Raw genomic sequence first — 23680 nt, 5'->3', positions numbered from 1 at the left:
TTTTTGTTCATTCCACAATCTCTTTGTCAAGAGCCCTTTTGTTCTCATTTCCATCATTGCTAGATTTATATTCCATGCATCCCTAATGATAGTGCTCTTCACTATCCCTACTTCTTTAAACTATCTCCCTACTTTTCTCCCATCATAAAATTAAGTTCCACTGAGAGGAAACTGTAGGTAACTGGGATAATGTGGAAGGGACAAGAGTATAGACTAACTGATAATTGATCATGAAGGATAGGAGTCAGGAGAGAAGAAAGTAGAAATCTGTATTTTTCTATCATTTTACATAATTTTCTTTATATAGAACGTATATAGAATAAAAATGGCATTTACATGGTGTTTGACTATTTATTTGAACTTTTGCTTTTGTGTTTCCAATCCCACCACTGGTCTTGGTCACCCTTGTAACTTATGCTAATATATCACTGTGATTTCATGCCTTGTCCATCTTTAGAACTCTGGGATAAAGACCAACCAACACATGGAGAACAATAATAACAACAACAGGGTAAACATTAAGGATGGAGAAACTTTTTTCAGCTGCTTATCTCAGTGAGTTGCTCAGGACTGTCCTGTGACTATTTTCCATACCTGACAGGAATTCATGAGCTGATGACTCATGGTTGCCTCAGTTCTTCTTGACTGGAACCTTAAATATAATAACTCATTGATCCAATCCACCAGCTTTCCAAACCCTCAATAGCCATGGGGTCTTTTCTCAAAGTGACACAGCACAATTTACAGAATGCTAAATAACAAGGAGAAACAATGTTTCCTTAATATTTGTGGACATTAGAAAACCAAGAATTATTCAATGCAAAGGATAAACAAAGCGGGGCTTGATCAACACTTAAGATTCTGACCAACTCTGTCTTTCATGCTAACTCCAGGAAAAAGTGGAAAATGAAGGTAGATTTCTATAGACAGGGATAACAGTGCCTCAATCTATAATCAATATAACTCATATGACCATAACTCAGAACCTGCTGTAAATACTTTGTTTATATTCATAAAAGTAGATAGCAACTTTGGGGAGATAGGAAGGAAATCCAAAACAACTTTCAACTCTAAGCTTATTTTAGCTTATTTAGCTTTTTCGGATAATGGAAATTACATTTTCTGGAGAAATGATACCACCTGTATATCTGGATCTCTATTTTGGATTCAAAGATTAATAACTTGGTGAACTCTTCATGATAAGGATCTACTATAAGCTATCAACCTAACCTATCAAATAAGAATTTCCTTTCCAAAGTGAGAAACTACAATAGGGCTCCGATATGACCAGGAGAAGGGAAAACAATTTCATAATTTATAATGCTACCCTCTCTGGGATTGCATGAATTTCCTTGGATAGGTATTTGAGAGGTTGAAGATACAAATTTTGAGATTTCTGGTCAGAAGTTTTAATAAGCAAATCAATGGACATCAGGACCATCCTGTCTGTGGCTGAAAACTATGTATGATGTGAGTTAAATTAGATGCTTATATAAAATTAGTCCTCAAGTGCATACAATGGCTTTACATCTAAACACTCAGGTAGTTAATACAGTTATAAACCCAACTTACATTATTTCACATTCAGGGATGTTCCAGGGTTATTCTTCAGTGTGAATTCTTTGATGTCTGCTGAGGGATGAACCACACTTAAAGCTTTTCCCATATTCATTACCTCTAAAGGGCTTCCCTCCAGTATGAGTTCTCTGGTGTTGAATAGGAGCTGATGAATGAATGAAGGCTTTTCCACACTCACTACATTGGCAGGGTTTCTTTCCAATATGAATTTTTTGATGTTTAGCAAAATGTGAGCTCCAACTAAAGGTTTTCCAACATTCACTACACTCATTGGGTTTGTCTCCAGTATGAATTCTCTGATGCTGAACAAGATGTGTGCTTTGACTAAAAGTTTTTCCACATTTGCTACATTCATATGGCTTTTCTCCAGTATGAACCCTCTGGTGCTTAGTAAGGGATGAACAGTGGCTAAAGGCTTTCCCACATTCTTAACATTTATAGGGTTTCCCTCCAGTATGAGTTCTTTGATGTATAATGAGTGCTGATAAATGAAGGAATGCTTTATCACATTCATTACACCATAGGGCTTAACCCCAGTATGAATCAACTGATGTTGTACAAGATGTGTACTTCGGTTAAAACTCCTCCCACATTTGCTACATTCATATGGTTTTTCTCCAATGTGAATTCTCTGATGAATTGGAACGGACGAGCTTTCTGTGAAGGTTTTCCTGCATTTGTTGCACTCAAAGAGAATTCTAGTATGAGTTCTCTGGTGCTTTGTAAGTATGAGTTCTAGTATGAGTTTCTAGTATGAGTTCTCTGTTAGCTCTGTGGCTAACAGATTCCCCACATTCATTGCAGGTATTAGGTTTCTCTCCAGTGTGGACTCTCTGGAGTGGAATAAGTACTGAATGGTAAGTGAAAAGTCCACCACAATCATTGCAGTGATGACATTTTCCTTCTTTAAAAGTTCTCTGCATTTTTATTAAGCTCAACTTGTGTTTCAATCTTTTATCAAGTGTAGGAAAGGAACAGGATCCTTTGGGAACTCTGTCTTGAGTGGTAAGAACAGACTTCTGACTATAGTTCTCCCAGTCAACATCATGTTCATGATCTTTTTCTTCAGGTAATGAACTCATGTGGGTGAACATTTCTCTCAAGTGTCTCTCCTGACTTCCTTGCAGATTCTCTAACCAGCTGTCACTTTCAAGAGCTGTTTCCAAGCCATTACTCTTTGTCAGTCTCTCTATTACTGCAACCTGGCAGGAATGTTCTTTGGGAAAATCTTGCACTGAAGTTGAATCCTTGCTCTTGGGTCTTGTCTCCATGTATGAAAGACATTGGAAATGCAAATTCCCTTCATTTTCTGTGCTCAACAGAAAGGCAATTCTGTAATAGGTAAAAGTTAATGAAAGTGAAAGGCATGACTTCACGGAGTAAGTGGATCTGACTCATTAGATGATTTGTAAAGGGAAGCAAATGGAGGGAAACAAATATTCAGTATGTGCAGAGAAAACGAGTATACTCCATCCAGGAGAGTCCCAAGAGGGAAAAGACATCCAGAAATATAAGAAAATGCGGGTTATATATGAAGCAATATATCTGTTTATGAGCAGACAATGAGTACATCAGGTCAGATGGGAGAAATAACTTTTTATACAACACACATTGCTACAACACATATCCAGGCAATTATCTAAGCATAGAGTTATGACTTCTAAGTTCTCAGTCTTCCAATCTTGCCACATCCAAATATAAAACCTACTGCCAGTTTAATCTTCCTAACAATGCTTTTCTACTATGCCCCTCATCAGAAACCTTCTACAGTCTCCCAAAGTAATTTCTAAGTAAAAAAGAGTATACATGAGCATGCATGGTTTGCTTTTGGTGTAGGAAAAAAGGGAAGGGTAGCAATAAAAATCTTCAAAAAGATCACAGTAAATGCATATCATAAAAAAAACCAAACAGGGTTTTCAAATCTTGCCACACCAAAATAAACATCTTTTGGGGCCAGCGTTGTGGCATAGCAGGTAAAGCCGCTGCCTGCAATGCCAGCATCCCATATGGGCACCACTCGAGTCCCAGCTGGTCCACTTCCAATCCAGCTCTCTGCTATGGCCTGGGAAAGCAGTAGAAGATGGCCCAAGTCCTTGGTCCCCTGCACCTGTGTAGGAGACCCAGAAGAAGATCCTGGCTCCTGGCTTTGGATCGGCACAGCTCCAGACATTGCAGCCAATTGGGGAGTGAACCAGCAGATGGAAGACCTTTCTCTCTTTCTCTGCCTCTCCTTCTCTCTGTGTGTAACTATGACTTTCAAGTAAAATAAATCTTTAAAAACAAAAGAAAATAAAACAAACATCTTTTACTTCTATTTTCCACAATGTTTGATGTACTCTGTATATACAGCATTTGGTTATATTTTCAAAAGCCAAAGGATGCGTGAAAAACTAATGAAAATGCTTACTTATAGAGAAAATATCAGAACATAAACAAGAGGGCAGGAATGAGAGCTAAACTTTTCTACATACCTTTAATATAAATATACTGCAATTTTTGTATCTAATAAACTTTTATAAAGATAAAATAAACTGTGGTTCAAAGGAATAAGTATATTAGTGAAAAAGAAGAGCAAGCTCAGAAGTAAACTCAACTATATATAAGAATTAAAGATAATATGAAGGAGGTATTTCAGTTAGTGAACAAGATTTGTCTTTCCAACAAATGGTGCCATGACAACTAAACATTTGAACAATATTAATATAGATTTAGTTATATCTCTCCTTTTATTACACCCAAATAAATTCTATTCACCCATTTCTCTACTATTTATTGATTTTATTCAATAATATTCATATCTAACACATATACAGCATGTGCTACATACACTGTTAGTCCCTGAGGAAAACCACATATAGTTCCTATGTACATGAGGGAGAGAGAATTTAATCTAACATTCACAAATACAAAACTATACTTGTTAAAAGGACTGAGGTACTGAGAATTCAAAGGCATATGATGCTATGAAGATAGAATGAGAGGAGGACTATGAGAGAGACACTTCTCTGAAGGAAGTACTTCACTGAGCTGAACCAAAGGAGCTGGAGCTGGGGTTTGGGATGAGTGTTTGAATTAACAGGTACCCAAGTGGGCCAGCACTGTGGTGTAGCAGGTAAAGCTGCCTCCTGCAGTGCCAGCATCCCATATGTGTGCTGGTTTGAGTCCCAGCTGTTCCACTTCCAATCCAGGTCTTGCTGTGGCCTGGGAAAGCAGTAGAAGATGGCTCAAGTCCTTGGGCCCCTGCACCTGTGTGGGAGACCCAGAAGAAGCTCCTGGCTCCTGGCTTCAGATTGGTACAGCTCTGGCCATTGTGGCCATCTGGGGAGTGAAGTAGCAGATGGAAGACCTCTCTCTGCCTCTACCTCTCTGTAACTGTCTTTCAAATAAATAAATACATCTTTAAAAAAAATAGGTACACAAGCACTGATGTGAGTGCTGCAGGTGGAGGGAAGGAAATGTAGGAAAGCCCTGTGGGGAGGGCGACATCCAGGAAAAGCACAGTGCAAAGATGGGCTCTGCCATCACAGCATATGAATCTGAATCCCAGCTCTGCCTTTTACGGGGCAGCAGGGACCTAAGCATTTGAGCCATCACCTGCTGCCACGAAGGATCCCCTCTAGCAGGAAGCTGGGATTAGGAGCACAGCCAGGATCTGAATCCAGGCTCTCTGATATAGGATGCAGGTGTCTTCACCACTAGGCCAAATGGCTGTCCTTGTATCTAATCTTTAATCAACTGCCTCCTGCTTAGTTAGAGAGTCTTAGAGCAGAACAGTCATAATTATATCTGACAAGGATTGCAAATATAAAACACTTCTCCCTTTTCCAACTATCTCTCTAGGTAATAGTGGATTTTCTTCATACACTTAAACTAGAACAACAGCATATCACAGGTGCTGGCACTGTGGCACAATGGGTTAGGATGCGGCTTCTAATGCCAGCATATCATATCTGAGTGCTGGTTAGGATCCCAGTTGCTCGGCTTCCAATCCAGCTCCCAGCTAATGTGCTTGGGAAAGCAGTGGAGGGTAGCTCAAGTACTTGGGCCCCTGACACCCAAGTGGGAAACCTAGATAGAACTCCTGGCTTCTGGTTTCAGTCTGGACTAACTACAGCCATTGTGACCATCTGTGCAGTTAAAGCAATAGATGGAAGATCTCCCTCCCCTTCTCCTCCTTCAAATAAATAAATCTTTAAAAAACAAACAGAAAACAACCCCAACATATTACAAAATACTAAATTCAGAAGCAAATATCAGAATAATTATCTTTGATGAAGCCATATTTTGGAGAGATTTGGAGAAATGTGAAAAAAGAAATCCTGTATGGGTGTTGATTTGAGTCCCGGCTGCTCCAATTCTTATCCTGCTCCCTGCTAATGAGCCTGTGAAAGCAGCAGAGGATGGTACAAGTCCTTGGGCCTCTGTACTCCAAGGGAGACCTGCAAGAAGCTCCAGGCTCATGGCTTTGGCCTGGCCCAGCCCCAGTCATTACGGACATTTGGGACGTAAACGAGCAGATGTAAGACCTCTCTCTTTCTCTGTAACTCTGCCTTCCAAATAAATAAAATAAATCTTTTAAAAAAGTCAAGAAAACTACAAAAACCCACCACTTTTTTAGGTAACTTTTTTGTTCATGAAATTTTCTTCATAAAAATTGTAATGCATTATTGCTTCTCAGCCTTTTGGCTAAGATCAAGTGTAGTAAAAATTTTAATGCAGTAAAGGGTAATGGGTTTATAATTATTTTATAATTAATAGCTTATTTTACTCAGTCTTAATTTTTTAAATATTTCCTCTTTTTTTGATTTATTTATTCACTTGAGAGGCATAACTACAGACAGAGAGAGGGAGAGACAGAGAAAGCAAGTTATCTGCCATTCACTGGTTCACTCCCCAAATGGCTGCAATGGCTGGAGCTGGGCCAAGCTGAAGCCAGGAGCCATAAGTTACATCCTCGTCACCCACATGGGTGCAGGGGCCCAAGCAGTTGGGCCATCCTCCACTGCTTTCCCGGGCCATAGCAGAGAGCTGGATCGGAAGTAGAGCAGCTGGGACTAGAACCAGTGGCCATATGAGATGCAGGACCGCAGGTGGATGCTTAACCTACTATGCCACAAAGGTGGCCCCTTAGTTTAATTTCTAATGTGGTAAATTTTGGTAGATATCATCTGTATGAACAAAAGCTCTTTACAGTAATTTTTAGTTATACTAGGTCTTTGGATGCGAAAGAGCTGCTAAGACACAGCCCGGAGAAGGAGGGAAAACAGGGGAGATAAAAATGTCGAAGTGAGCAAAAGCAGAGTTTTACAAGATTTTGTCAGCCTCAAGGATTTTGGTCATTAAACCAATGGGTGTGAGAATCCCTGAAGTGTCTGGAGCAAAGGGAGAACTTGATTGGACTTTATTTTGCAAACATCACTCTCAGTACCATGTAGAGAGTGGAGTGCATGGGCAAAGGCAGAGCTGGGAGATCCATCATAATCGTTCAGGCAAACAGCAGGCCTGTGGGTGTTAACAGTGCATGAGTACTCGCTCATTACATTAAATGTAAGTAAGTAAATGCGTTCATGCATAAAGGAGAGGAGGGAATGTAAAAACTGTCCACAGAGCTCTGGCATGTACAATTTGATAAAGCAGGGAGTATCAGTGAGACAACTACTGGAAAAGGATCCTGTTTGCATGGGGAATTTGGGCATATTTCAGGCATTCAGTTTTAAGTATGTTTTACTGAGATGTCTTTGACATAAGCAAATAAAGACATCAAGTAGTTATACTATGCAGGTGTTCAGAACAGGCTCTGAGGAGAGGCCTAGGATGGAAATAGCAATTTGGGACTCATCTGGATAGATGACAGTGGGTTGTGGGAATGATGAGACAACTAAGGGGAAGGCAGAAGCTACAGGTAGATGACCTGTTGGCCAAGTCTGACTGCTATGTTGTGTTTGGCCCATACTGTTTATGCAAATTAAAAGCAATTAGTTGCCAACATTTAAAAATAGGGAGATTTTACAAAGTAATCTAAATTTTGATCGTCTCTTGAAAATTACCATAGAAGGATACTCCATGTCAACAACCAGTGAGGGCAGGACTTGGCAACAATCACCTGCTACCTACTTTTCTAAATAAAGCTTTATTGGAACATAGTCATACCCATTTATTTTTACACATTGTTGAAGCTGCTTTCACATGATCAGGGTGGGCTGAATGGTTGTGAAGACCACATGTGCCACAAAATCCACTGTTTGCCATCCAGCCTTTTATATCAAAGTCTGGCTGCCCTTGAGCGACAGTGAGTTGAGTGAAGGCTTTTCCTTTCAGGTGCATGTGTTCTAGCTTCCAGCACCCACCCAACTCGCTTCACTTAGTAATATTACGTGACAGCCATCTAAGCACTCTAGTTTACGGCTGTTTATGCAGAGGAGAGGAAACTAAAATCAAAGTTTGAACAATTCAAACATTTAACTGCTATAGAGAGAGGGCTAAGATGATGCTCCTAGAGGAGTAAGAGGTGACTGCAAATGGATGAAGGATTTCAAGAAAAAATCAGAGGACAAATATGCCAGAAAACAGAGGCAAATATTTATGTAATTTGGGGATGAGAAAGGACGTCTTAGTTGGTACCCAAAAGGCAAGTGCCAAAATGCATAGTGGAACTGAAAAGCAAAATTTAGAAAAGAACATTTGTAACGTAAGAAAGGGAAGACACCTCCTGTGGTTCTTACAGATCATTAAGAAATTCTACAAAAAAGGGTGGCGGGTAGGCAATACAAAACTGACAGGACCACAGGAGAAACTGGCATAACTACACTCACAGGGAAACACCTTAAAACTTTCTCAGTATTCAAAAGAACAAGAAGATTTAAAAATAATAATAGTAATACTCAAGATGGATTTTTAGTAAGAGATACAGACACTATTTAGCATAGTAATTGAAATAGTAATGGTAGTGGGGCATAGACAGATAAGTACGCCAAGACAGCCTAGACAGACATCCAAGCATATAGAGAAACTGGGTTTCCCAAAGAATTATTATTACAAATCAGTAACAAAAGATTATGTAATAAGTGGTGCTAAATTGTTGGCATAAGCATGTAAAAAGATAAAATCAGTTCCCTATTTCATACCATATACAAAAATACACACCTGAAAAACAAAATTCAAAAAATTTAAATACAAATTATCTTTCTGAAATTGGGATAAGAAAAATTCATAGAAAGCAAATGAGTAATTAAAAATAAATAAATAAATCTGTGTTGTTTTTTTTTTTTTGACAGGCAGAGTTAGACAGTGAGAGAGACAGAGAGAAAGGGCCTCCTTCCGTTGGTTCACTCCCCAGATGGTTGTCACAGCCAGTGCGCTGCACTGATCCAAAGCCAGGAGCCAGGTGCTTCCTCCTGGTCTTGCATGTGGGTACAGGGCCCAAGCACTTGGGCCATCCTTCACTGCCCTCCTGGGCCACAGCAGAGAGGAGGACTGAAAGAGGAGTAACTGGGACAGAATCCGGTACCCTAATTAGGACTAGAACCCAGGGTACTGGTGCCACAGGTGGAGTATTAGCCTAGTGAGCTGTGGCACCAGTCTTAAATGTGGTATTAAAAAATAGAATTCTAGATGCTAACATCATAAAATAAAATCAGCTAAAGATCAGAGGGATCAATATTTTATGACTTATTTATAATGCTACCTCTGTCATGTACTAACAGAAAGAATGTCAATAAATCCCATGTGGTAACCTAAAGAACTCCAACAGATCAATAGAAAGATGTGAACAGCTCAATTTTTAAAAAGGAGCAAAGTATCAGGTAATTCACAAGAGATATCTGAATAAGCAATAAAGATGAAATTCTCAAACTCACTATATTTATCACAGAAATGCAAGTTAAAAAACATGAAATTTGGCCTGGCGCTTTGATATAGAGGGTAAAACTGCCGCCTGCAGTGCTGGCATCCCAAATGGGTGCCGATTCGAGTGCGGGCTGCTCGATCCAGCTCTCTGCTATGGCATGGGAAAGCAGCAGAAGATGGTCCAAGTCCTTGGGCCCCTGCACCCAAGTGGGGGACCCGGAAGAAACTTCTGGCTCCTGGCTTCAGATCACTGCAGCTCTGCCCCATTGAGGCCAAATATGGAGTGAACCAGTGGATGGAAGACCTTTCTCTCTCTTTCCCTCTTGCTGTTTTTAACTCTACCTCTCAATATATATATATATATTATATATTCATAAATATATTATATATTTATAAATATATTTAATATATTTATATAAATATATAATAAAATATATTATATATATGAATATATTATATATAATAGCATTTTACACCAGTCAGACTGATGAAAATAACAAGTCTGAAAACATTAACTTTTGGCCAGGATGGAGGTAGGAGCTTTGCATCCTTAATAAAGCTAAATCTGTGACACATTAAATCTCAGTAATTCCTCTTCCAGTTACCCACCCTAAACCAACTCTCAACATGAATATATAAGGAGCCAATAAATGGATGATCATTGCAACTCTGCTACTAATAGCACAGAAATAAAAAATAAACTGCTGAGTTTATTTATATAGTAGACTTGCTCCATAACAGTTAAAATAAACAAATATGATTCTTATGTGTTAAAACATAGCTTAATACAAAAAGACAATATGAAGCTAAAAAAAGACAACAGAAGGAAAAAATAACAAAATATATATATTATTTTATGTACACACATATCTGGATATTTGTGTATACATAAATATGGATACCAACAGGGAAGTGATTCATATCAATTTCAATATATATTGTTATTTCTAGTAGAGGAAGAGAACAAAAGGGTTTTAACTAAGTCTGTAATATTTTTCTTTATTTTTTTGACATGCAGAGTGGACAGTGAGAAAGAGAGAGACACACAGAGATAGGACTTCCTTTGCTGTTGGTTCACCCTCCAATGGCCGCCATGGCCAGCGCACCATGCTGATCCAAAGGCAGGAGCCAGGTGCTTCTCCTGGTCTCCCATGGGGTGCAGGGCCCAAGCACTTGGGCCATCCTCCACTGCACTCCCAGGCCACAGCAGAGAGCTGGCCTGGAAGAAGGGCAACCGGGACAGAATCCGGCACCCCGACCGGGACTACAACCTGGTGTGTCGGGGCCGCAAGGCGGAGGATTAGCCTATTGAGCCGCGGTGCTGGCCCTATTTCTTAAGATATCACACATTCATAAGAATGGCTTAAATGAAGACAGACAGGTGTTGATAAACATGTGGAACAAATAGAACTGACAAACTGTGCTGGTGGGTAACTAGAACGATGATGTTGCAAACCTCTTTGGTGTTACCTACTAAAAATGAACACACACATACCTCATCGCTTAATAATTCTAATTGTATATATCAAATAGGACTGCATGTACGAGTTCACCAAGACATGTAAAGAATATAAATAACAGCAACGTTAGCCCCAAACTGTAAACTATTCAAATTCCTACATTCAGGAGAATGTATAAACGGTATACTGACATAATAGAAGCATGTACAACAATGAGAATGAGGGAAACACAATGATATGCACAAGCTAATGTTCTGCAAAGGAAGCCAGACACCAGAATATATACAATATGGTTTCATTTATGTGAAGCTCAAGAGCAGTCAAAATTCGTCTATGGTGTAACCAGTTAGGATCAGGTTACCCTTGGGAGAAGAGGGGTGATGCAAAGTGGGGTGTAGGAGTGTTGCCGAGTTGTTTTCTTGATCTGGCCACTGGGTATGTGGATGTCTTTAGTTTGTGAAAATTAGGACTGTACAGTTAAGATGCAGTTATAAGGCTTTTATGCATTTTATATTGCGAAGAAAGAGGCAAATGAGGCAAAATATTACCATGTATTTAATCTTGGTGATGGATGCACGTGTATTACTTTCTTTTCTGGACTTCTGTATGTATTTGAAATGATTTAGAATTTAAAAGATTTAAAAAAATAAAGGCACGTTACACTGCTAATACTCTTCCTTGGGCAGTGAAAATGCCACTTCTTGACTGTGCTGCTGGGCTGCCATGTCTGAAGACGCCCATCGCCAACTCACCTGGATAGCTGCTACTGGGCACTTTTCTCTCAAGCGTCAATGGCTCTTTTCCATTCTCCAAATCGAAATTCTCAGGTTTGGAAATGGGAAGCCCTATTCATAAAAAAAAGGAAAGGAAAGAAAGAAGAAATGGGTCTTAGCTACTTGTGGTATGAATAAAGATCTACAGCACAGTTTCCACCCCCCTTGATCTACAAAGAAGGTTATTACAGAAAGATCTGCAGTAAATGGACTGGTAAGAAGTAGCTAAATGGATTTGTACAGAGGAATGGTTCACCAGTCAAAAGATGAGAATGTCTTTTATTGTGTCAGGAAACTCCAGAGAGATATTACATATTAGTCCTATCTTAGGAAAGAAAATAGAAAACGTGGGACCTCATGGCAGCCGGACAAAACTGTGACTGCAGTAATTAGAAGTTTTGTCTGGTTTTTCCTTCCCTCCTTCTTCAGGTAGTAGAAGTTTCTGATGGGATTTATTATGTGAGGTTTGGGAGGGGCTTATCTGCATACAATCATATGCATACACGTTTGCACACATACACACACACACAACACACACACAGGCAAAGGATCCAGAAGAGGCCAGAGAGTCCTTGGCTTTTCCAGCCCCAGTGCTGTGCTTGTGACCCTATTTGCAGGCATTTTTCTGTTTTCGCTGAGCTCTAACAGGAAGAATACCATAGCCCTGGGGCTGCCAATGGCCATCTCGGCCATGTGGGAGATGGAAAGAATAAAGCTGAGTGAAGCCCACCTGACGGACTGAAAATCAACAGGAGAAATCCTAATGAGACATTTGATTCCTTGAACCTAGATGTGGATTTTGTTTCTGTCACTTGAATCCCCACTTAGGGCAAGCACACACATTTTACCAAGAACCTAAAGCAGAAACAGATTTTTCTCAGCACTCCAAAGAATGGAGTTTGTTAAGCTGTTTTTACTTTTGATAAAGTGACGACATCCCCCTGAGCGGGTTTCAAGTCAGAGAGTGAGTCTGTGCTTACACAGTGAGACCAGGTTCCTGTAGTTCTCCAGCATCACCACCCTGTGTGTAGGGTCCAGCTTCCCCCACTCTTCTGGTGTGAAGTCCATGGCCATGTCCTTGAATGTCACTGTTATCTGGGACACAAAACACATTTTTGGTCACTTACATGTGACAGCCTCTTTGCATTCCTCACTTTCTGCTGGCCATGGAACAAAGAAACTCAACAAGGAAAGAAGCTATGACAAATGACAGGCTTCTTAACAGTATTAAGATTACAAATCTACGGGCCAGTGCTGTGGCACAGTGGGTTAAAGCCCTGGCCTGCAGCCCCAGCATCCCATAGGGGCGCTGGTTCAAGACCGACTGCTCCACTTCTGATCCAGCTCTCTGCTATGGCCTGGGAAAGCTGCAGAAGATAGCCCAAGTCCTTGGGACCCCACACCCACATGGGAGACCCAGAAGAAGCTCCTGGTTCCTGGCTTTGGATCAGCTCAAATCCAGCCATTGCAGCCATTTGGGTAGTGAACCAGCAGATGGAAGACCTCTCTCTGTGTCTCTCTGTAACTCTGTCTTTCAAATAAGTAAAAATAAATCTTTATTTTTTAAAAAATTACAAGTCTAAAGTCACTGTGCTAAATTCAACTAGAGCCAAAAGAAATAAGGCTGTGGTTTTTCCATTGAAAGACTGCATGTTTTTCCGGGAGAATAAAGTATTAAAACAGGAATCAGGAGTGCACGGTCCACCTAACAGTTGAGCTGCTGGCTGGGATGCCTGCACTCCCTGTCTGAGTGCCTCTGTGCAAGTCCTGGCACTGTCCCCAGTTCTAGCTCCCTGTTAATGCACACCCTGGGAGGCAGCAGATGACAGTTCAGGTGGTTGGATCCATGAAACCCATGCCAGAGACCTGGACTGAGCTCTTGGCTTAGGCCTGGGGCAGTCCTGGTCACTGTAGGCACCCAGAGGGCAAACCACTGGATGCGAGCTCTCAGTCTCTCCAACAAAAGTAAGGAAAACCAAAACAAAAACCGAACAACCAAAAACACCACCACAGTGTAGTTTGGTAAAGTAAACAAGATAAGCAGAGGGGGGAATAAGTCATGTTTGCATGATTCCTGGGAATCCTCAATGAAAGACTGAAGATGAATTCTAAGGCAACCAGAAGGTGAACTTGTAATGTGGAACTTGTGCATGGAGACGTCATACAAGGAAGAGACTGGCAACAAGCGCCAAATTCTGTGAAGCAGAGAATTCAAGGGGAAAAGCAGTAAACTGGAAAATGACTGCAATAAAATCGGGGCAAAACTAGAAGTCAGACATGTTTATGTAACAAAGAGTGTGAGACTGCATTTCTCTAAGACAAAAATTATAAAACTATATAGAGTTAAGATGCATATCAGTATCAAACAGGGCCCTTTAAGTAAAGCCATAAAGCATGGGAGTATTATTCCAAGGTTGGTGGAATAAACATATACCAAATGTTATAACTGGAAAAAAAAAAAAAACACCTTCTAGTTTAATGTTCATGAAGCATTTGCAAAAAGTAATAATGTAAACTTCAATAAACTCCAAAACAGAACTAGAACAATGATTGATAACTAAAAAAAACAAAACAAAACAAAAAAAGAAATATAAATAATGAAACAAAAACACAGAAACTAGCGTCAAATGGCTAAAACTATACTGAGTGAATTTCAGAGCTTTAAACATGAAGAACTGCATGAACAAATAAGCTAAGCATACAAATTGAATTAGAAAAAGAACAACAAACTAAGGAAACAGAGAAAGCAGAAATTTCAAAAACAGAAAAATAAGACAGCTGGGAATTCTGAATAAGGTCCACAGGTTATAGTATCATACCAATGTTAATGTCTTGATTTTGGAAAAAGAGAATAATAAAAAATAAAATGTTAACTTTTGAAAAGCTGGATGAGTATAAAAGAAATCTTTGTACTATTTGCAGCATTTTTATTTATTTATTTTTAAGATTTATTTATTTATTTATTTGAAAGTCAGAGTTACACAGAGAGAGGAGAGTCAGAGAGAGAGAAAGAGGTCTTCCATCCGATGGTTCACTCCCCAGATGGCCGCAACGGCTGGAGCTTACAGCATTTCTTTTGCCTAAAATTATTACAGAGTAAAGTTAACAAAAATGGGAATAATCTGTGATTTAATTTTTAAAAATCCATGCTTTGAAAATAAAACAATACATAAAATCACTAAGAAGAAAAGATCTAATGGGGAAAGTTGATCTGGATCCTGGAATCCATACATACATGATTAAACCTACACTCAGTAGAATTAACTGCTGGACATATAGAAAAAAATCAAAACAAAACAAACAAACAAAAAAAACATAAACCACTGCTTTAAAGGAGGAAAAATACCAAAGGAAAAAGAACGAAAGCATAGGAAACAGAAATATAAAAGTCACTTGGTGGGGCCAGCGCTGTGGCATAGTGGGTGACGTGCTGACATCCCATATGGGCACCAGTTCGAGTCCCAGCCACTCCACTTCCAATCCTGTTCTCTGTTATGGCCTGGGAAAGCAGTAGAAGATGGCCCAAGTCCTTGGGCCCCTGTACCAACGTGGGAGATCCATAAGAAGCTCCTGGCTCCTGGCTTGAGATTGGCTCAGTTCTGCCCATTGGGGCCATCTTGGGAGTGAACCAGCAGATGAAAGATTGATCTCTCTCTCTCTCTCTCTCTCTCTCTGCCTCTCTGTAACTCTGCCTTTCAAATAAATAAATCTTAAAAGTCATTTGGCAATAAGAATTTGAAACATATATATTAAATGTGAATGAGTAAATTTCCTTATTAGAAAGTTTTGTTCATTTTCTAAAAAGCTGTATCCTGTTTACATAACAAGCCACCCAAACAAAATACTATTGCCAAGGCTGGAGACTAAAAAGGAAATGGAAGGAAATACAATACAATAGATGCTTACAGTAGTGCAAGCTCAAGCACAAGTATGAGAAAATATACATCAGTAGGGAGAGGTGAGAAAGTAATATTACTTTACATTTCTAGTCTCTGCTGTTCTTTCTTGTTAAATAGGCTAGAAAATCTTGTAAGTAAAAGATAAAAAATAGCCTAGTCAAATTCTAACAAGAAAAAGACTTGCAAAAACAGAGGTGTTTGTAATTTCTCTAACAGTTTCCAACCATCCTGATGTTACAACAATCTTGAATCCAGTATCGCAGGGTTGGAATGGATGAAGTAATCACCCTCCCTCTACTACCTGAACCCTGATGGTCCCTCTGGCCCTGATCCCTGGCCACTTTCATTGAGTGGGTATAGTCTGGGTAGCACTGACTTTTGGGTAAGATGTGTTTGTGGGGTTTGTGTAAGTCTATTCCACGCAGAGTTACACTTAAGAGTTGACCAGTAACTGGCTCAGATACGGGCAAATTAACTTGATAGAATTAACCTCAGCACTTCTGCCAGAATTTCTAGGAAAGAAGCAGCCTCCTTTCTCTGGCCCTCAACATGGGATGATGTAAATCAGCCTAAACCTGTTTGTAGCCAGTGCTGCAGGAAAAGTGTGCTTGAGAGCAAAACCCACGGAGAAAAAGAAAGCTTTGGGAAATGAAGAGAACAGGTTTTAATGTTATTTCTTGGGCCCCACATCTGGCCACACCTCAATTTTTCAATAACATTTTAGTCAATAAATACCTCTCTTTGCTTAAGCCAGTTTTTTTATTTGTTTGTTTTTGCTTTGTAGATACTTTTTTTTTTATTTAGTAAATATAAATTTCCAAGGTACAGTTTATGGATTACAATGGCTTTCCACCACCCATAATTTCCCTCCCACTCGCACCCTTCCCATCCTCCACTCAAACTAGCACTCGGATACATGATGCTCATGTCAGAAGCGGAAGTTTAACCCACTGTGTCATAATGTTAGCCGCAACAATTCTTAACATTAGCTATTCTGGCCCTTTGGGGGGAAGGGCAACAACTTAAAAGTTGCAGACACACTACCTCAGCATTCTTTATCTTGGAGGGCTGAATTCTAATTGTGACCATTGGATTCTCATAGGCCTTCCTTTTAACTATCTGGACACTTGTTTTTAGAATCACATCAGCATTTAAGGTGCTTTCCTAAATTCCTTCAAAGGCATATGTGTGTTGTTTCCCATAGAGAAACAAGTTTTAAGTGACACGTACCACATTATCTGCAAAATAGTTTCCCACATGACCAAATAGAAATTAGCACAGCAGGTAGAAAGAGGAAAATACTGCTTATTTGTCTGCCAAACAACAATGAATATGGATGGAGAAGAAAGGTACTATGGGTAAATAGGAGACATTTTCTACTGAGCCCTTTGTAATCTCCTAGAACTCAGCTCTCTCTAGAGTGGCTCTAGTGTTACAAAGGAATGCAGCTGTACTTTGAGAAGTAAGGTGGGATTTCTGCAGTCATTAGGGCTCACACTCCCTGGGATCTGGCTGTGAGGTGCAGAGCTGCCACTTTGCCTTCCTCTGCACTCTTTTCTTGGGAAAGGGGAGACTCCTGGAACGACAGAGCTAAGGGCAAGGAAGCAGTAATGATGGGGCCTCAGCCGCTCTTGTCCTCAGAACTGCAAGTCTAAAAATCCTGCTTCCACACAAACTGTGCTCCCTACAAATGCTGAGACTGAAGGGAGCCCAAGTCAACCCACTGCCTCGCAAGACCATGGAAAGTGCCCGTGAATATTGCTACTTGGGGTTTATATCTGAACACATTCTAGAAGGTGGCACTCTCTGATCCAGAAATTAGAATACATCAGTTCCTTTTGTTGGAGGAGTAGGGTCATGGCCCTCCAAAACTATTCCACATGCTTATTTAAAAGGTAGACTGCTGGAGCCGGCACTGTGGCAGAGCAGGTAAAGCTGCCACCTGCAGTGCCGGCATCCCAGCTGGACACCAGCTTGAGTCCAGGCTGCTGCACTTCCAATCCAGCTCTCTGCTATGGCCTGGGAAAGCAGTAGAGATGGCCTAAGTCCTTGGGCCCCTGTACCTGCGTGGACATCTAGAGGAAGCTCCTGACTCCTGGCTTCCAATTGGTGCAGCTCCAGCCGTTGCAACCACTTTGGGAGGGTGAACCAGTGGACGGAAGACCTCTCTCTCTCTCTGCCTTTGCCTCTCTGTAACTCTGCCTTTCAAAGAAATAAATCTTTAAAAAATAAATAAAATGTAGGCTGCCAAACCCCACCTCAAATTCACTTTCACTGGTTGAGCCCGGAGTGCAATCTAGAAGTTTCTCAAGTATGAAAGAAGGAAGAGAAATCCCACGTAGAGATCACAAATCAAACTTCAAGTGACCATTGGTCTAGCAGAATTGGAAGTCGCTGACCAACTTCCACTTCTGTTTTCTTGTATGTCCAATGACAAAATTCGCTTTTCTTGTATGTCCAATGACAAAATTCGCTGTACTGAAATCATAGGGTAATTGTATGGATAAAGCGGGTAGCAGGTGTGGGGCCGTGCAAACATGAATTCTCAGACCACCCGATGGCGACCGCTGGGACAATAATCTGGGAGGAAAAACGTGAGAAAAAATAATTGAGGACACTAGGCTCACGCCTCTGGAGCTTAGCATTTTGCTGTTTTTGGTGGTTCTGAAGGGTCTACCAGCACCCTGCAGGGCTGTGGCTCCATCCCAAGCCCTGCATACTCCAAAGAGCCCATGCACCCCCAAGACGATGGCGACAGCCAAGCAGGGATCTCCCCCCAGGCAACCATTTTCCCTTCCAGAGTAGAATCCCGCCCTTCCACACACTCACCTCGGCATCAATCCTACCTCCTCCTCGGGCATTTTGGGCAACTCTGTCTCCATGACCACCGCCTCCTCCATGGCCCCAAGATGCTGGGCTTATCCCCAGCTCAGGACTCTGCGGGCAGAACAGCCAGAAGCCCTCGGGGGTCTCGCGGTCGTCCTTGCTGCCTTGCCGCGGGGGGATCTGCAGAAAGGCCACGGTCAGGTCTGGACGGCGTCTGGCTCACGGTGGAGCTTGCCTCGGTCCCACGGAGCAGGAGCCTGGAAACCCGGGGGCGGCACCCTGAGGCTGGGTCCCTACCCGTCCCTACCCTCGCAGATGTCCTGGGGCTGGGGGTGGGGGCCCGAGATGATGCGGGGGTCGTCCCCGGGGCACAAGGAGCGTGGACAAGTCCCCCTCCGCTCCGTGCGCTGGCCCCAGACCCGCGCCTGCCCCGCCCGTCGCGCTGGTGTCCCAGAGGGGAGGGCTTCCAGCTCGGGTCAGTCCCTCCAGCCCCCTTTCACACACGCAGACTCCAGCTCGGACTCCTCACGGAACGATCCCCGGGCCCACCACCCAGCCCGCACACCCAACTCACCTCCCATCCCGGGCCGGACAAAGGCTACGAGCTTCTTGGGCCAGCTAGGTGTCGCGCATGCGTAAGAAACAGCGGCGCCAGGCTGGCGGCCGTTTTCCCCGCTCGGAACTACAGTTCCCAGCAACGCCCGCGCCCCGCCAGCCTGTTTCTCCGCAGGTGGGAGCGCGCGTGAGGCTCCGAGGTCCCAGCAGGACCCTTCCCTCTCCCGAGAGTTCTTGGCGGGGGTGTCTTGCGTGTGATAACTGAGTCGGGGAGGGAACGAACACCAGAGACGTGGGTTCCTCCCTGGGCTTTGTCTACCCGTGTGCTCGTAGCGCGGCACTTAGGACTGCTGAGTTCAAACCGGCTTGATGCGCTGTTGGAGTATTTGGCTTCTATCCGTGCCTGCGCCCCCCTCAAACTCATCCTTTGCCTACAAACAACGTGAACGGTTTTAGGTTCTTAGGAACAGGGTCTTGGTTGCAGACTCCGTCCGATGTTCTTGCATCCATAGGCTGTAATACTTCCGCCTGTGCCCGGGGAAGACGCCGGGGTGGCAGGAGCCCAGCAGGCCGGGTTGTTGGCGCTCACTTCCGCAGCGCCCACAGCCATGGCTCAGCTCATTCACACACTTGCACTGCAGGCGGGCGGACTGGGGCCGCCCCCGTCCTCCGTGTAGATGACCCGCAGGACGCGGGAGCTGCCCAAGCTCTTCTCCTCCCCCTTCTCGGCCGCCTGGACGTGGGCCAGCTTGACGAGGGCGCTGTTCCTGGAGCCGGGCGTCTGGGCGCGGCTGAGGGCCTCGGTGGGGAGGGAGACGCGGAGCTTCTTGAAGGAGGCGGCCAGGGGGCCCTCGGCCTTGGTCCTGTGGAGGAAGAGCGGCCCCTCCTTCAGCGGCAGCGCCTGCGAGCTCAGAGCGGCTGCAGGTGCAGCTCCTGCTCCTCCATGTCCCGAGCTTGGTGATGAGGTCCCTCAGCGGCCCACGCCCGGCGCACTGCGGGCTGCAGAGGCTCCATCCACGCCTCCTCGGCCCTGGGCGCCAGCGTGTCTATGCTGCCCGCGTTCTGAACGGCCTGGGCCAGAGGAGCAGGGTGCGACCGGTACCGGCGTCCGCGTGCCGCTCCCGCAGCGGGAAGAGCTTGGGCGACATGATGGCCGGAGAGAAGAAGCGCACACACAGGAAGCTGGTGGCGGCGAGGAGCAGCAGGTTCTCCTGCTGGGCGCTGGGGAAGCGCTCGCGCACTTGCACGCGCAGGAAGTGCGGGAGGAAGGTGGCGCGGCCACGGCGGGGCATGCGCGAACCGAGCGACAGCGTGCGCTCAGCAGCGCCCTCAGGTGGGCGTGCAGCGTCTGTGCACCCTGCTCCAGCACCTCAGCCTCTGAGGGCGGTGCACCCCGGAGCGCCTTATGTCCTTAACTTCCACCTTGCTGGGGTCCTGCTCCGCGTACTTCTTCTTTTCAAACACCCTGTCAAGGATGGGGCGTGCAGATACCGCACCCCGCCACCTTCAGAAAAGACTCCATGGAGTTTGAGGCCAGAGAGTTGCTGCGAAAGAGGCAACATTCCATAATAATTCCATATATTGTAATTCCATATACACTTAAAGAAATACTTCATTTTTCTTACATGAAAAAATTTAAAAATGTATTTAGCATCAATTTAAGATAAAGTGTTACCTCCTAAGTGCTCCACTTAGGGATTTAATATACAGTAATACTCTCCAAATGGGGTCAACTTCAGGAGCAACATGTAGGAACAAGGAAAATACACTACTAATAAGAAATAACTTTATGTCAAACTTTCTAACAAAGCAAAAGAGAAAAGAAAGTGTTACTTTTATCATATGCAGGAATAAATAAACCAGGTTTGATCATCATTGCTATTTCCAAGATTCTGTGTCACTAAAATGTATTTTGGAAGGTGTCACTATGAGAGAAAACTTTCGTATTGATGACAGTAGATTTTTCAGTGCATATTACACAATTACAAAGTGTTGTATTAAGCATTACTCCTCTGTTAAACCATTGTTAATCCTCACAGTTCTGTGAGGTAGGTAACATATTAGGCATCTTGTAAAGGAAGTAACTAAGGGCCGGTGCCCTGGCTTCACAGGCTAATCCTCCACCTTGTGGCACTGGCACACTGGGTTCTAGTCCTGGTTGGGGTGCCAGATTCTATCCCGGTGGCCCCTCTTCCAGCCCAGCTCTCTGCTATGGCCCGGGAAGGCAGTGGAGGGTGGCCCAAATCCTTGGGCCCTGCACCTGCATGGGAGACCAGGAGAAGCACCTGGCTCCTGGCGTCCGATCAGCACGATACGCCGGCCGCAGCGGCCATTGGAGGCTGAACCAACAGCAAAAAGGAAGACCTTTCTCTCTGTCTCTCTCTCACTATCCACTCTGCCTGTCAAAAAAATTAAAAAAAAAAGGAAGTAATTAGGTACAAGAAGGCCATGTGATTTACCTGAACTCATACAGCCCACTGGACACAGACCCCCAATTGAAATCCAGGGCTTCTGGCCAGCAGACAGGTTTTAACATGTACAGTAGATTTTACTTTTAAAACTAATTTTGAAAAGTAATTTTTTAAAACTAGATTTTTACTTTTAAGGGTTTTAAGTAGGAAGACTATATAAGGGGCAGGTATGATAAAGAATAACATTAGTAACATTTTGGACTTGTTAGGGTTTAAATACATAATAGATATCCAAAGAGAGATCTCAAGTAGGCAGTGTGATATGCTAATCTGAAGTGAAGGAAGGTTCTTGGGCTAGAATACAAATTTGGAAATCATTAGTACATACACGCTAGTAAAAGTCATTAGAAAGAATCTCAAAGATTGTACTGTAGAACAAGTCTATGTTTAAAAAGAGGGAAAGGAGGAAAAAACAGACTTTGATGAATACACTAGAAAGGCAATAGAAAATAGGGAAGAAACCTACCATGACACAATCAAAGCAATATATGAGTAAACCACACGCAGCATCATATTGAAGGGGATAAGCTGGGAGGAATTCCACTAAATCTGGAGCCAGTGATGACCATTTTCACCATTCTTTTCAATATGCTTCTGGAAGTTTTAGCCAGAGACATTAGGTCAGAAAAACAAATCAAAGTGATACGAATTGGAACAAAAGAAGCACAATTACCCCACTTTGCAGTTGATATGACCCTTTATAGAGAGAAACTGAAAGATTCCAATAAAAGACTATTAGAGTGGCTGGTGCTGTGGTGCAGCAGGTTAACACCCTGGCCTGAGGTGCCGGCTTCCCATATGGCTGATGGTTCAAGTCCCAGCTGCTCCTCTTCCAATTAAGCTCTCTGCTATTGCCTGGGAAAGAAATGGAAGTTGGCCCAAGTCCTTGGGCCCCTGCACCCATGTGGGAGAACTGGAAGAAGCCCCTGGATCCTGGCTTTGGATCGGCACAGTTCCGACCTTTGTGGCCAATTGGGGAATGAACCAGTGGGTGGAAGACTTTCTCTGTCTCTCCCTCTCACTGTAAATCTACCTCCCAAATAAATAAACACAATCTTTCATTAAAAAGAGAAAAAATAAATGACACAAAAATGGGAAAATATCCCATGTTCATAGATTGGAAAAATTAATATCATCAGAATGTCCATACTATCCCAAGAATTGATTCAAACAATCCCTATCAAGACACTAAGGAGATTCTTCACAATTATAGAAAAAAAGATCCTAAAATTCATATGGAAAAATAGAAGACTGCAAATACTTAAAGCAATCTTAAATAAAAATGAAGCTTGAGGCATCACAATACCAGATTTCAAGGCATACTAGAGGGCAGTTATAATTAAAACAGCCTGGTACTGGAACAAAACTAGACATGTTGACCAATGAGACAGAATAGAAACACCAGACATGAATTCACATATTGGCAACCCACAAGTCCCTGCCAGGAAGGGACAGGACTCCTGGGGTCCGGTGCCAGCCCAGCCCCGACCCTGTGGACAGAGGGGCTGAGGGCAGTGCTGGGCCGGCAGCAAGACGGGGCCACAGACTCCAGAGCCCTCCCCGCCTTCCCCATCTCTGCACGCCCGCCCTGCACTCACTTTCTCACGGCTTCTGAGGGGTGCGGAATCCTGTGGGGAAAGACCCTCGAAGGACGGGGGACGAACGTCCCAGCAGCACAGCCCCCTCCCCGGACCTCTCTCCGCTGCAGAACTGGACAGATTATGGCGTCAAGATCCTGCGCGATTACGTAGCGTTTATTCTACCGCTCCTGATTGGACAACTCAGATAACCGTGAGCACGTACTACGTCACAAAGGATGCAACCAATCACCATCCTCCACAGCGCTGACGTGCACGATGGGAAAAAATAAGAGGGAGACCTGGGTTCAGTACCGAAACTTCATTCTCCAGGGCTCCGCCCTGCCTGCAGTGGGAGGGCTTTTCACCCCTGGTCCTGCCTCCTGCTGGGCGCCCTCCTGCTCCCTGGTCCCTGTCACTCAGAGGATCCTACCTGGAGGGTGCAGGACCCTGCTTCAGGTCAGTTACAGTCTACTGGCTGTGTACTGGCATCTGAGCCTTCCTTTTCCATTGTATATGTGACATGTTTTTCTGTTGAGACATTTGTGATTTTTAAATATTGCTTTAAAGAATGTTTAACGACATCATATAATTTCATCATTTCCCTTTCTTTTGCCATTTTTTTTCATTTGCCTACTGTCCTTAAATATTATTTTCTGTTTGTTATTGCTTGTATATGTGTGTGTGTGTGTGTAT

General features: G+C 43.1%; 1 protein-coding gene and 1 pseudogene across 1 annotated transcript; one reads left to right on the top strand and one right to left on the bottom strand.

Annotated features, from left to right (window-relative positions):
• Positions 1-1601: 1601 nt before the first annotated feature.
• LOC133747155 (zinc finger protein 286A-like) lies at positions 1602-18482 on the bottom strand. Its single transcript, XM_062175362.1, is given in 8 exon segments — positions 1602-2098; positions 2101-2305; positions 2343-2851; positions 11636-11728; positions 12637-12751; positions 17054-17145; position 18239; positions 18402-18482. Coding segments are annotated over 8 exon segments (1566 nt in total). The 5' UTR covers positions 18456-18482.
• On the top strand, positions 6245-6341 carry LOC133747445 (U2 spliceosomal RNA; annotated as a pseudogene).
• Positions 18483-23680: the final 5198 nt, after the last annotated feature.

Source organism: Lepus europaeus, chromosome 18, assembly GCF_033115175.1.
Source record: "Lepus europaeus isolate LE1 chromosome 18, mLepTim1.pri, whole genome shotgun sequence".
Classification (NCBI taxonomy): Eukaryota; Metazoa; Chordata; class Mammalia; order Lagomorpha; family Leporidae; genus Lepus; species Lepus europaeus.
This window is presented reverse-complemented; position numbering and strand designations above follow the sequence as displayed.